The sequence below is a fragment of the Diadema antillarum genome, unplaced genomic scaffold, assembly GCF_040938485.1.
Source record: "Diadema antillarum isolate AM-2024a unplaced genomic scaffold, OU_Dant_1.0 seq00002227_RagTag, whole genome shotgun sequence".
Taxonomy (NCBI): domain Eukaryota; kingdom Metazoa; phylum Echinodermata; class Echinoidea; order Diadematoida; family Diadematidae; genus Diadema; species Diadema antillarum.
Genome location: NW_027272859.1, coordinates 163052 through 178366, shown reverse-complemented (window position 1 = coordinate 178366; position 15315 = coordinate 163052). Strand labels below are relative to the sequence as shown.

At 38.6% G+C, this 15315-nt stretch overlaps 1 protein-coding gene across 1 annotated transcript; it reads left to right on the top strand.

The window, feature by feature from the left end:
• Positions 1–3166: 3166 nt before the first annotated feature.
• Positions 3167–12284, top strand: LOC139714302 (tRNA wybutosine-synthesizing protein 3 homolog). Its single transcript, XM_071626017.1, has 6 exons — positions 3167–3328; positions 5851–5931; positions 6671–6769; positions 8555–8626; positions 11217–11350; positions 11918–12284. Exons 1-6 carry the CDS (start codon positions 3167–3169, stop codon positions 12282–12284), a joined length of 915 nt encoding a protein of 304 aa, XP_071482118.1.
• The last annotated feature ends 3031 nt before the right edge of the window (positions 12285–15315 follow it).

Below are 15315 nucleotides of genomic sequence, written 5' to 3'. Positions count from 1 at the left end.
GCAATAATCATTGCGAGGGAACGCAATGATTATTGCCAGGGAACGCAATAATATTGCGAGGGAACGAAATAATTGCGAGGGAACGCAATAATTATTGCGAGGGAACGCAAAAATATTGCGAGGAAACGCAATAATATTGCGTGGGAACGCAATAATATTGCGAGGGAACGCAATAATTATTGCGAGAGAACGCAATAATTATTGCGAGAGAACGCAATAATTATTGCGAGGGAACGCAATGATTATTGCGAGGGAACGCAATAATCCATTGAGGTTTTTTTTTTTTCCTCATGTCACCTGGCGGGCTCCGTATATACGTATGTGTGTTGTGTGTGAGCGTTCGTGTGTCTACGTAAGGCCCCAGTCACATAATGCTCTGCGTCAGACGTTACGTCCAAATAAGTCATTTTTTCTGCGGACTCCCACGGATCCCTTGCTGTCACCAGAACATTTTTACAAAACATACGGGAAAAATATGCGAGCGATACGGAGAGATACGACCAAATGCGAATATTTGCGTCCACTTGCGGATATTCTTACGAATTGGCACGTAATTTTGTTCTTTCAACTTGCATAAACTTCCGAATAGTTAGGAACACTTGCGGAGAGTTGCAATAAAAATACAAATGGCAATTCGAAACACAAACAAATCCATTTTTCAATTTATACTACAGATAATCTCACTTCAACATAGATAACTCGATTATAGACCAACACTACTAACAATTTCTTCACGAGAAAGTTTTGACATGTAGGGCCCTACCAAACCTATATCCCTTGAATATATTGGTTTGGATCATGAAAGTACCTTCTTACTTACAAGGGCATATACATAAAAAAAAAAAACACAAATACCGGGTACATTATACAAACCTAGAATGAAATCAGTCATAAAAAACCCGACCACCCCCCCCCCCCAACCGAAACAAATCTAGGGCCTACATCTATCCTAAATATTAAATCCTATACCAAAATCTGTCATACCATTTATAACTATCCTTCTTCAAATCCGATCCCCAACCCACGGCAACCCCTGATTAACAAAAACCTAAATCATCCCACACCCACATTCACCAATCCACATATACACACACACCCACACCCACCCCCCCACACACACACGAAGGTTCGTTATTCCGAAGGTTCATTTATCCGAAACACACAATTCCCTATACCTAAAGAGGTTCGTTAATCCGAAAATGAAAAAGGGTTCGTTAATTCGAACGTTTGTGGCGTTATTCCAAATGTTCGTTGATCAAAAAATGAAATTCGGAATGACAAACCTTCGGAATGACAAACCTTCGGACTAAAGAGCCTTCAGAATAACGAACTTTTGCAATAACGAAATGTAACCCCCTCCCTACATACACACACACACACACACACACACACACACACACGAACCGATACCACCTTCCTTCCTGATGAAACGACTTCCCAATGTTGATACATAAGACATTACGACCGTATGCATATAAGCATCCGCCCGCACGCAAGCACCACTCCGAATTCATATACAAATCCGTCAAACTCATCAAAGTCAAAGCTGCTGATAAGATCAATATCAACGTTTATGCCAGCAACAGCTTACTAGGTATTCCTCCCCACGCGCAGCCAAAACACATACGCAAAAAGCTGACATAATAAGCACATTCTTCCATCATATACGCTAACACACACACACACACACACACACACGCACAAACGGACACTAAATTATCATGTGCGCGCGCACATGTATAGTTCCTTGAAACCTCACCATGACTTTTTACATGGCATGTTTGCATGGATGTAGCCATGTAAGTTATGTGTTGGTATTTCAATGACTATGTCAAGAACGATATTACCCAGCAAAATGTGCTTCGAGGGCGGGCGACAATCCTGGCCTTGCCGCTAGCCCTCGTCACGGATTGTCGCCAGACGACAATCTTTGACGGGGCGAAAATCCTTGACGCCAACTCCGTCAAGGATTGTCGCCCCCGAGCCGGGGGCGACAATCCTTGTTTGGGCAACAATCCGTGTCGCAACACATGTCTTTATAGAAACTGCCGCCATTATTCTCATGGTCGGACATCCGGGTATTTTGCGTGTCACGGGGTGTCATGGATAGCGGTGGAGTGAAAACAAACAGTCGCGTGAGCCTGGGAGGGGTGTACGTGTTATCTGCCGGAGCGCCCGCGCCCCGCGAGCATAGCGCTAGCGCAAGCTGTACTACTGTAGCTGTGCGGGCGGCAGGATTAGGCCCTAGGCCTACCCTAAACTAGGCCCTACCCTAAGCCTACTACAGTACTAACGTTAGGCCTATATAGACCTACCTGAAGTTTCTATGAGGTACTAAGTAAGCGTAGATATCGGGGTAGGGCCTACTCAAAGAGGTTCTACTGCACATCTGGCCATTTTGTCGGGTCGTTCATCCAGAGTCCTGCCGCGATTTCATACGGGCACAGGTCCAGTCCGACTGCCTTCAACTTGGCAAAATACCGGGACCGATCGATCGACAGGATCCAGATTATTAGAATATTGCTGGCAAGACATGGTGCATGTATCTCATGAATGATGGCACAACTGACAAAATGAGTAATGAAAAACAGTCGATCCCCATGTCTGCGTAGAGTTGCATATAAATTATACGCGTCGCACATGCACAGCATGCAGTATGCGCATTATGCAGGCTTAGCGCTTGCAAGCTGTTTGTTTTCACTCCAGTCAACCGGAAGTGACGTGTAGCCGACCGCAAGAATAAGTGTGATATGAAAGGATGTAGCTTTATAATATCAATGTCACAAAGTCATCGTGACCTCAATCGTCTGTGCCGTGCAGAGTTCAGAAGAATACGCCCTTGCAATTTCAGGAATGGATGAAAATCATTTAGTTTACTTAGAAATGAAAAAAAAAAGAACGACATTATATCTTTCATGTGTTTTACAGAAATTTTAGGAAATAGGCCCTACATTATCTTATCACGTATTTCACTTTTTGCCATACCAAACTGACCAAGGTGCATCGTATTAGTACATGTATCATGTATGCCAGTGTACTACGACTGTGTGTGTGAGCCGAGATGAGTTTAACGTGGCGTTCCATAGGACACCCAGTTTTACTTGTTTGTTTTTTTCACATTGATTTCCGTAGTGGGGAGCAGTATCGCAGCAAGCCTGACGCTGATATGGCATTTCAGCGGATAAAAGAAAGTCGCTTGAAGTCAGCGGATTTGAGCCGAAAGGGAAATATTGATGAGGAGATCGTTGGTCTTGTCGAACTTATTAATCAGCAGGAACACTACTTCACAACCAGTTCATGTTCTGGAAGAACAATAGTAGTTTGCGAGGTAAAGAGCAAAGTTCGTTTAACTCAGTCCCACGTGTTTGAATCCATGTGTTGTGAACGATATGACACCAATAGGGCACTCTAACGTTAGGCCTAACAGTTAGTCTATAAATTTAATTTTTTAGTAAATTTATTGAGACATTGTCATTGAGTACTGTTAATTTAACTAGATCTAGACTCTAGAGTCTAAGAGTTCTAGAATCTACATCTTCTCGCTCTAGTCTAATTCATACTCTGAAGCACCAGCTTTTAAATTTAATGTAAATATTACCATTAAGATTGGAAATTGTATCTGTAGTTAGACTGAGATTATAGGTGACCTAAAACTTACAATCGTAAATTTATGTTTAAAGTTAAATGATGTAGGCCTAGTAGGGTCTAGAGTAAATGTTCCAGCTCGCGGCCAGGCGCCTGTTCGCGGCCATTACAGCATATTTGGTAATATAATGCCGAACACAGCTCAGTGACACATATTGAAATTATTATATGTTCTACATGTCACACTTTCACTATGCAACAGTAATAGCACACTGCTAATCTACAAAAATCAACCGATGACATGGGCAAAATCTCCAACCGAACCCAGTCCAAAGTGAAATATTCTCACATAAATGATGATATCTTGCATCCAAAATTTCATTTTCGGTACTTCTTAACATAACAGTTAAGGAACAGTCAAGGGGTCTAAGAAACTGGATTTTTTGTGTGTGTCATTTTCCCGATGTATTTTGAATACACGCCCTCACATGGAAATAGAACTTTTGCAAGCCGATGTGGGCCGCCATTTTTTGCCGGAAGTGGATGTTACGATCGAAAAAATACAAAAAACATGAGAAAGAAAATAGTGTTACTATTAGTAACACCGCCACAACTGCAATGGCCCTGTTTGTGGTCAGTGCACGCGTGCCAGCCCTTTTCGCGTGCTTTCGCAATGGGACTTGGCGCTTATGCAACATTCGCGAGACAAATGAAGGCATTCAGCAGAAGATCGCGGATCATGCGCGTATCGCATAGGAATTGTACATCAGGCCGCGAACCGAGCTATCACTGTTGCGAACCGACGGACACTGTACTGGGTTGGGGCCGTTATCTTTTTATTACTATCGCAATTGACATTGGTCTTGCGATGGTGACTAAATGTGAATTGATAAGTGGTCAACTTCCATGACATAACCTGGGTTAAAGCAATTTGCAAGTTTGCTTTGCGTTTCAGAGTGAAAAAACCCTTATGCCGCCCCAAACTGGGACACTTACTCTAATTTACACTGTCTGTAGATTCTACAAATACAATATATCTACATCATAGTCTAGTATATCTACATATCTAATACCAGTACGACTACTAGACCCTAAACTAGCTTTCTGCTGAGAAATCTATATACATGTAACAGTTGAGTGTGAGAACCACACCTCCTGGCCCCCAACGTACACGTTCGTGCTGTTCTGGCTACAGTGCCCCCTGGTGAATAAACAATAGCATGCTTAGAGTCTAAATTATAAATACAATAAACCAGGTCCACGTCCACTCGGCTTCACTGTAATCAGGTAAAGTTTATTGGGCAATCTATCTTCTTCTCCTTCTTCTTCTTCTTCTTTCTCCTCCTCCTCCTCCTCCTCCTTCTTTCTTGCAACGGGCTATCGGCATCAGTTGTCACTATCAGGAAGATGAACTGCGTGCGAGTGCTTGTTTTGAGGAGGAATGTGGTCCTACTATACTCAGAGGCTGTCATTAAATGACCTACCTTAATCATGTCTATCGACTATATTAAACTTGAGGAGATCTTTGAATTTTTCTTTCATTTATTAGTAACGATAAAGGATCAGCTGGCCACAGGCATGGGGGGGGGGGGGGGGGGGGGGAGGAGGGTGCATACATTGTAACTTACAAAGTATATAGATTCTAGACCAAAGGGTTAGATTATGTTTTACCAATAGCCATTAAACCAATCATTGAAGTCCTTACATTACAGTTACATATGAAAAGGTTTTATAAGAAAGATTCTCTCTCTCTCTGAAAAAAAAAGAGTGCATTGTAAATACACTAGGGAGTTCAGGGGTCTCCCCCGCCCCCACCCCATCCCCCCCCCCCCCCATGATGATAATGACATAAACTTTCTAAGACCCTAGAAATAAAAAAAAAAAAAATGGAAAAATGTGTGATAAAACTATGGGGCAGTGTTGTAATTTAAAGGAAGCATTACACAACTGGAAATAGTAAAAATTTAGGATGAGCCAATTACAAAAAAAAAAAAAAAAAATGAAAAAAAGGAATACCTCAATTTGATGGGTCTGGAGCTCACGGCAGCTGCCTCACTGAGTATTGAAAATGACCGTCACTTTGATAGTCTGTATGTGTAGTCTATAATGTTGCTATGAAAAGTTATGCCTGTTGAGTTTGTAAAATCAGTTACCTGCAGCTCTTTGGATACTGACATGCAGGGATGTCCAGCCAGTGGTCAGTGAAGGATTCCATCAAATCACTTCAATTCTTTGATGTTATCCTTCTTTTTTTTTCATTTTCAGAACTCTGATGACACTTCAATAAAGAAGAAGGGTTGTCGGTGGTTGTTTGTAACACATAAGTGGGCACATACAGATGAAGTAGTAAGTATGAGACTTGCACACGGGATATTTCCAGGTGTGATACTGTATGGGATTCAGATCAAAAGAAGATATTACTAAAATAATGGTCTTTACCATCTTGGAATGTAGTTAAGGAACAGCATGAATAATGCAGAGCTATGCCTATAATCTGTATTCTTAGATGAAATTGTGTATTGGCAGAAAAATTATATTTTGCTGTAAGTTTAGCTATGCCACTCTCACAAGACAATTTGCCTCCTGCCTCAATGAGCAAGAAAAAGCAAATTTGATTGAAGATAGAATGTGTTCATGCGAGCACTCAAAGTCGTCTTGGAATAAATGAGTGCTTTACTTCACATATTCTTTTATGTCTACACATGAATCTCTTGATAAGCTCTTCTGGTTACACTTAACTGTGCATCCAGAGCTCAGTTGTTGTGTCAAAATGGGGCTGCAGGTCAGCACAAGAAGTTTCTTAGTCAAATGTCCAAGCAACAAAGGACTGACTCTATCTTTCATTATCTTTGTAATCTACGTGAAGAGTCCTTCGATATACAATGTACCAAGCACGGGGGAAGAATATTGATGTGGGCTAAGGAAGAGAAGGTGAAAAACGAAGGTCTCCCCTTTGAACTGGTCTAACTGGGAGTGTGATGGGCCATACATACTGCGTAATTCATGAGAAAAGTTCACGTAAAGTGGCCAATAGGGTTCATCCTTTACATGCATCGAATGTGCCTTATACTCTTCTCTCTCTCAGATGTCGGCACTCAAGGGCACCGACGGAAGTGCAGTCCTGAAGTTCGAGCCCTTTGTCCTTCACGTACAGTGCCAGTCTATTGACAAAGCCAGGATAATGGTGAGCGGTAAAATATGAAGCAGGGCAGACCATGGTAGCTATACAATGTATGAGCAATAGCCAACAAAACGGTATCAAATGGCACATCATGCCAAATGCATCAAAAGGTGCTATTGATAAATGGATAGATTATGGTCATTAAAGTGTTAACAAAAAATGAAATTACAGGTAGAATTCCTGCAAATGTTGTCCCCTACACATTTTCTCTCCTGTAATGAATCTTTCAAAGATAGGGTGAGAGAGTGAGACAGACATAAAGAATATGTCTACTTAAAAATAAGTCAAAACAGCTCAAATCTGATCATGTGTCTGTTTTGTAGGATAGTATGCCCTTGCATAGTCTGACCTATGTACATACACCACCTTTGCGTACAGTTAACTCAAAATGTGTATAAAGATGTCATGAATGCCAAGACATCCCCCTTTCTTTTCTTTTTTTTTTTTTTGGGGGGGGGGGGGACAGAGCGTAGTGGGTGTAGAAAAAATAATGCAAAATTGAAATCATTGAAGATCTGCGATATTGTACCCTGATGAAACTCGATAATTTCTGAATACCGATATGTTATATGAAGATCTGTTCATGTCAGCAGTGGTCAACATGGAATTAGATTTCAGAGCAGTAGTTTATACAAATGAGATATTTATTCCATGTGTCACCCTGCACCACAAAACCAACAAAAAGTCACCAGACATGGATTTCTAGTTAAGGGCAGATTCTGAATGAGTAGACTTTAAGCTTTAAAATCGTGTATAATCAATTCAACTGGAATCTCCTTTACCTATCTAAATATTTGAAAGAAGGCACACACTCTGAAAAAATGTGTACTGAGAAAAGAGGCTCTGAAGTATAGGGCCTATTAAAGCCCTTAATCTCTACCTAGCCCTGCTCTGTGCAGTGAATGGGACAAAAAACAGGATGTGAGACTCAGTAGCAAGAACAATGAAGGGATTATGAGATTAAGCCCACAGTGAGCATGCTCTATTAACACATTGTATCCATGACTAATACTAGAAACTTCCAAAGAAGTAGCATCAACCTTTCAAACGTTATTAGAATTGAAAGTGAAGAGTGTGTAAAGGGTTTTTAACCTGTTGAGGACGGGCTAATTTTGCTGCAACATGCATTTCCCATAGACCCCTGCCCAAGTACACTCGGGACTCATCCTCAACTGGTTAAGAAATTGAAAGGGGCCTCTAAAGATACATCATACCTAATCACACCATTCTACAAAAAAGTGTTCTAGAAAAACTGCTAAAAACAAACTTTCACATTTGTTTTATGATCCCAAAATGTAGAATAATGCAGAAGAAGAATTCGTCGCTTGCCCGGAAGAAGGGAACGAGCGCGCGAATACGCGTAAAAATAGATTTCGAGAAAAGACCTGCATGAGGTAAGATCATAAGCAATATCATAAGATTTGTAGATTATTCATTATAGCCACTTTAGCTAGTACCAAATTGGAATATTATCTGTTCACTTGTGAATTTTCAGCAGTATTGATATTCAAATATCAAAGATATAGTCAATTGAAACTTTAAATTGCGATTTTCTCGAAATCTATTTTTTACGCGTATTCGCGCGCTCGTTCCCTTCTTCCGGGCAAGCGACGAATTGCTCTTTTAAAGAATGTGAAAAAACCTAAGATTGACCAGGTTGACCCGTTTCAACTATTTTGAGTCCTTGTGTAAAATCAGGGTGTGCAACTTTTTGTTGGCTTTGTGATGCACAATCACTATGACATCCTCCTGTATTGATTTCTTTTCTCTCCTTCTTCCCTCTGACAGCATCAGAGTGCTGTAGCGTCTGGATTCAGGAATTCGGGCATCACCATCGGGAATGGAGGGAAAGTCATGACGGTATAGAGATATTTCTCCCTTTTCATGTGTGTTACGAGGAAGTGGAGCAGGAGCAGATCCGGGAATTCTGTAAAGGGGGGGCGCAACTGATATTTCTGTTGCCATTTCCGGGTTTCATTTCATTTTTTATGCCTCCGCAAACGAAGTGGCTGGAGGCATTATGTTTTCGGGTCGTCCGTCCGTCCGTCCGTCCGTCCCGTTTTGTTTTTGTCGATAGCTCAAGAACCGTGTGGTGGTTTTACATCAAACTTGGTATGAGGGTATATCCTGGGGGGATAATACTTTGTTTGGATTTTAGGGTCACGGGGTCAAAGGTCAAAGGTCACAGGTTATTTTGTGAAAAAAAAGGTTGAAAATTCATGTTTTTCTCCATATCTCGCAAATGGTTCAAGGTATCTTCATGGAACTGAGTATATATGCTTGTTCCAATGGGCAGTGATTATCTAGGGAAGTTGGGGGTCATGGTTCAAAGGTCAGGGGTCAAAGGTCAAGGTCAACTCCTCAAAATATCACTACTTTCCTTATATTTATGCAATGCCTGAAAGTTTTTTTAAAAAAACTTGATGTATACATGTATTACCCAATAAATATTCTGTTGGAAGTTTCTTGCCAAAAGGTCAAAGGTCAAAAGGTCAAAGGTCAAGTGAAAGTGCTGAATTGCACTTTTTCCTCCATATCTCAAAAGTAACTCAAGGTATCATCATGAAACTTTACATATTTATGCATGTTCAACCTAACAGTGATTCTCTTTGGAACTGTGAGGTCAAAGGTCAAAGGCCAGGTTTAGATAATGCTATTTTCCCATTTGATACTGAAATTATACTTTTTCTCAATACCATGAAAATTACTCAATGCATAAACTTATAAAAGGGTCAAAAGTCAAGTAAAAATCATCAGTTCCCCAAATACCTGCGCTCTGACATTTTAATCATTCATCCAATTGAACCTAGTTCTAGGAAAGTGAACATTCAGGACATTTGTGTCAAACCTGTAATTTTAATATTTTGCCAATTGTGTGAAACTGTCATCACACTTTGTCAAGACATTGTACTATAGACCTATTAGGAGAACCATGCATTATGGTGGAGGCATATCAGTCGCCGTAGCGATATATCTAGTTTCTTTTTATTTCTTTTGTTTTTTACAAAAAATAAAGGGGGGAGCGTGCGCCGGTTGCGCCCCCTCTGGATCCGCCACTGGTGGAGGATTACCACTGTTTGAAAAATAGAATTCCAATCTGATAAGATTTGATGGTCCTCACAAACACAAATGTTTAAGGGCTTATTGAGCAGAGAAGCATACATTGGCTGTTCCTGTAGTGCACATTAGACAGCATTTAATGCAAATGCCAATGTCATGTTATTCCTGTACGAAAGTTTTTCTCAAGGGGGGGGGGGGGGAGGAAATCCAATGAAGTGGTCAGAGAGGGAGAGAGAGAGAAAAAAAAATGAATATTTGTCATAATTTTGCTTCTGCTGCTCTTGTATTTCATTATTTGAGCCATTATTGCCATTCTAAAATCAAACACCATCCTCTGATGATTCTGGATGGACTCTTGGGTACTTCCAAAAGATGACCCACTATTTTCACCCACAGTGTGACTTGTCCAGGCTAGCCAAAACTCACTTCTGGACAAGTAAAAATCTTCCAGTACTTCGCTGTTAAATCAATCAGACACCAACTTGAAAGAAAGCTTGTTTTGGCTATTTGGTATTAATCATGGCCTTGTCACTGGCCAGGTTGGTGGTTTATTCACCTCCCCCCCCCCCCCCCCCCCCCCCCCCCCCCCCCCCCCCCCCCCCCCGATAAAAGGGGCAGATGGTTCCACCATCTGGCCCATTTAAAAGTTGTGTGAAAAAACAGGGAGTACAATTTAATGAGCACAACAGTGAAATATTGATCAAAATCATATGAAAATTAGGGAAGTTACGTATGGAATTGTGAAAATTTGCTAATTTTTGCAACACAATTGATCTTGAATAGTTGAAACAGTTGATATGAATATGCAAATGAGTGAGTTGATGTCATCACCTCACAATTTTACACTGACTGCATGAGAAAAAAAAGTGATGAGAATTACATTTTTCTGCTATAGAAATGTAAAACAATGTCATTTCTTGCTGAATAGCTTAAAAATAATAATTGGTTAGATTAATTACATGTAGGATTTGATTTGACTTGGGAATAATCAAATTTTGACAGAAACTGGAAATTTCAGAATATGTTTATGAACTGCACTATATATATGACAATTTTTGAGGCAATGACATCATTTACTCATTCAATTGCCTTTCCACATTTGTCTGTTCATGAATTGTTCTTGAAAAAAAAAATATTAGCAAAACTTCCCAATTCCATAACTTCAATTTTATCTGATTTTTAGCATTTTTTGTGTGTGTGCAGGTTTTGGGTTTTGTGTGTTTGTGTGTTTGTTTGTTTGTTTGTTTTTTACTGTTGTGCTAATCTATTATTAATTTGCTCTTTCTTTTGAGATGAACTTTTTAACTGGTTTGGAATTCCCCTTTGAAAGTTAAGCTAAACTCTCAAACAGCTGAATGATACTTGTTTTGTGCCCCTCCTTGCTCTGAAGGCCGTACGAAGCACCCATGGCCTTGAGGTTCCCCTGACTGATGGAGGAACACTGCTGGTATCTGAGGAATACATCAAGTTTGTGGTCAACCTCGCCAACAAGAAAATGAAGGAGAATTTTACCAGGATTCAGAGGTAAACACATATTTCATGTTCCTTTGAAATAAAAATTCTTCAGGTGCCTGAAATCATTTTGTTCAAATATCTTCATGACAGAAATAAATTCCTCATATTTAAACTGCTAGTTTTCTGGATTTCTGGTAAGATTTCAGGTGTAGTATACCTAATGGTATTTATATTCTGGTAAAGGTACTTTATGTTCTGTTAGAGGTATGTAAGTTGATGTATGACACATGGGTCAGCTATTAATGAGTTTTTTTTTTTTTCTGCCTTGCCATTTCCTGACCAATTGCATTGTTTTTGCTAATGAATGTTTATATTATCTTACTATTTCAAACTGTATGTTGTATAATGAATTTTCCTGTATTTGTAATTCATCTTGTGCCTTCTTGTTTTATTGTATGCTCTGTGTATTTTTGATGCTTGGTGAAAAAAAAAAAGATAAATAAATAAACTGAAACAAATTTTAAAAAGTGCTCTGAATTTGTTCTCTGTCCAATGAATCCCTTTGTTTTTTAACTGCACCATGCCACGAATGAGTTGAATATTTCACTCTTTTCTTGCAATGTCTATACCTCCCAGATTCTTTGACAACCTGAAGAGGGTGGAGGTCTCGGAAGACACCAAACTTGTCAAAATTAGCAGCTCAAAAACCACGAAATCTAGAATTTTGAGTGATAGACTGGCCAGCAGTCATCAACAGGACAAAGCGGTTCAGACTGTCGAGCATACACCAGCCAGACACACCTCCTCACCAAGGGTCTGCGTTAATGGTGTAAGTGGAGAGGAGTCCAGATTGGATACAACAGAGACTGCTCCAGGAAATGACAGTATGTCAAGGACAGAAGACCCTGGAGGGCATGCCAGTTGGACGGAAAGAGACTCTTGCGCATTGCTGGAATTGGAAGGGTTTTCCGCCATGTTTGCGCCTTCCGACGAGGATACGTAACCATTGTTACTTTCTACATTTGTGCAGAATAAATGTAGTGAATACATGTACTTCCCATTCAAGTGCCACTTTTCTTCTTAATGTGTGCATTTGTGCGTTCTTTTAGCAGCTAGAATGTCTTCTGTTTTAATATAAGCAGCCACAGGGGGTAATGTTAGGAGAGCTGTGCTTCCAGTTGCAGGACTGTGAGTCATGTGAAGAATTTTTGTTTTCTTTTAAAATTCAAATATGTAAACGTAGAATACAGTCTCAGAATAACAGTGGATTAGGTCATCCAAGAATACTTCCAGCAACTGTCAAAAGTGTACTTTCAAGTATTTAGATGTAACTGACATTCAAACACAGAAGTCAGAACTTTAATAGATATACAGTGACTCTTCGAATGATGCAAATTTTTACATGTTTGTTTAAAAGAAAAAAAAAATTGGAAATCCTGTACCGTTTGTGACTGACTGGTTGTGTCAAGCCCATTCAAAACAGCACAGCCACGTTGTGTCTCACAATGTCAAGTGAATAGCATCAACGTCTTCATTATGCATATTCATTTCTTATTGCCCCATGCCCAAATTGTTAGAGGGCAATAGTTAAAGGTTAGTCTGAAAGAATGATTTAGATTTTCTAAGCACAACAGTGAAAATTTGATCGGAATGTGATAAAAATTGGGAAAGTTGTGAAATTGATGTACATTTCGCTATTTTTTGACGAACAGTTTTCTTACAGTCTATATAGATATGCAAATGAGTGAGCTGGAGAATGTCATTACCTCACAACTTTTAATTGTTCATGTGGAGAAAGCTGACAAAATGTCAATTTTTCTGCCATGAAAATGCAAAACAAAATAATATATTCCTGGCAGAATAACTTCCGAAATAATGATCAGGCAGACATACCATGTGTATTAGCATTTAAGATTTGGGCATAATTTATTTGAAGAAAAAAAAATAGAAATAGAAATTTCAAGATTTGGTAACAAACTATCATTGTAACAAGTTGTGAGGCAATGCCATAATCAACTCCTGATCTGCATATTCATATTGACTTTTCAAGAACTGTTTTGTGAAAATAAGTGAAACTTTACAATGTAATTTCTTCCCTAATTTTTATCCTATTTTGATCAAATTTTTACTGTTGTGCTTACAAAACAATACCCTTTCTTTTCTAACTTTTCACAGGTCGGGAATTTCCCCTCAAGTACTCAATATCACAAATGAACTGAAGTAAACAATGGCAGATCTCTTCTGTTTAATACTGAAAAATCTTTATTGTAGTTTCTGCGTACAAAAATAGTCATTATTATATATTGTATCAGGTCATTTTAAAAGACATATTCAATTGCATAGCATGTGACATAGATGTTGCTAACCATAATTTGCAACATATTAAATTCATTTAACATCATTTACTGTGAGTACACCTGTACTCCAATATGATTGTCTCTTTATAGCAACAATTCATTTCAAATGTTAAAAAATAACCAAAAAAAAACAAACAAACCAACAACACTGAACAGGATTCTGTAGATTGTAACTCCACTGAAAGACAGGTATAATATATATATACATGTATATATAACAACGTTAATGAACGTGATCAGTACATCTAATTTATCCAACTGTAACAAGCTTAGTTCAGTTTTGCTTTTACAACGTATCTGACAATATATCTTACGTCATCACAAGACAAACTCTGTGTACTGTGTAAAATTAAAAAATGCTAAATACATTGCAATATATTTACAACAAAAGTTAACAATCAGAATGCAACTTCACTGCAATTTGTAGGTAATTAATGCACAGTATGCATCATTTAGGGCAATGTAGAGCACACATTACTGTTGCATAAAGCAAGTCTGTAGTGAAAACATTTTCACAGATAATGAGAAATCATCCACTATACATGTATTACATAACAATTCATAAAGGTCCATTTTGCCCATTTCCTATGTGACAGAAAGAGTGAATAGATGTAAAAATATTCATCAGCATTACACAGAAAGTGTCCCCTTGACAAAAAAAAAAAAAACAAGTTTAAATTTCAGAAAATCTGGGAGTATCCTAAAATTGGCTGAAACACAGAAATTCTGTTTTGCCAAGGATACTGTTTCATATACTGTATAAAAAACAAAACCTGTTAAAATACATGAAGAAATAAATTCATCCATCCATTTTCCACATTTGTAATATCCATGTAAACATGTAAATCAAAATGAAAATAATTTAGTGATAGTGTCAGAATGCACGCTTCTCCTTCACACAGTAACTATAATTTTACTACAACATAAAGCATAATTTTCAAGCCAGTTTTCTTTCATCGAAGTATGACATGATGATTTTTTTTTTAGTTTTCTGTTACTGAAACATTTCTTATATGATAGTGAGTCACATCAAGCAACTTTTAATTGTCCATCTAAGAAGTGACCTTTTCCTGACAAGTTGTACGGTAATGCTGTAAATTCTAGTTGTAGAGCTACCAACAGTAGTTTAATGACACAATAATATAGCAATGGTAGTTTAATGACAATAATTTTTTGTTAGTACAGTAGTAATAGGAGAGAGATTGAGAGAACAAGCCTACCAACCTACTACATACATACCAATGTAATAGCATTCAAGTGGTGCAGGCTTATAAAACCAGCCTCATTCAGTATTCTTGACTGTCATTAGAAATAACCATCAACTATCAAATACCATCAACTGGTGACAATACACAGTGTAGGGACAATTTCTTATGAAGGCAAGCCACTCGACTTTTAGTACTTTATACTGACTATTTGAAAGTAAATAATGCAATATAACATGAAATCCTCTTTAAAGGATAAGATTGTATTCTATGCAAATGTGGAAATCCAAGAATATTACATACCCTTTCAGATACAAGTGAGTTCTGAGCAAACACAAACCCTGTACTTCTGTTTCTCTTGTATGTTACCTGTTCAAAGGAGTGTGTAATACTCAATCTTGTTGGTTGCTCACAACACCCAGTATTTATTGAGATATATTCGTTATTTGCTGTATTGAAACCATCTTCATCC

What these genes read in the sequence shown, in the direction of transcription:
- LOC139714302 (XM_071626017.1), top strand. Translation starts at nt 3,167, where the DNA reads ATGGCATTTCAGCGGATAAAAGAAAGTCGCTTGAAGTCAGCGGATTTG. An exon ending in GAACAATAGTAGTTTGCGAG is followed by an intron (nt 3,329 to 5,850) that starts GTAAAGAGCAAA and finishes TTTCATTTTCAG; the next exon opens with AACTCTGATGACACTTCAAT. An exon ending in GGGCACATACAGATGAAGTA is followed by an intron (nt 5,932 to 6,670) that starts GTAAGTATGAGA and finishes TCTCTCTCTCAG; the next exon opens with ATGTCGGCACTCAAGGGCAC.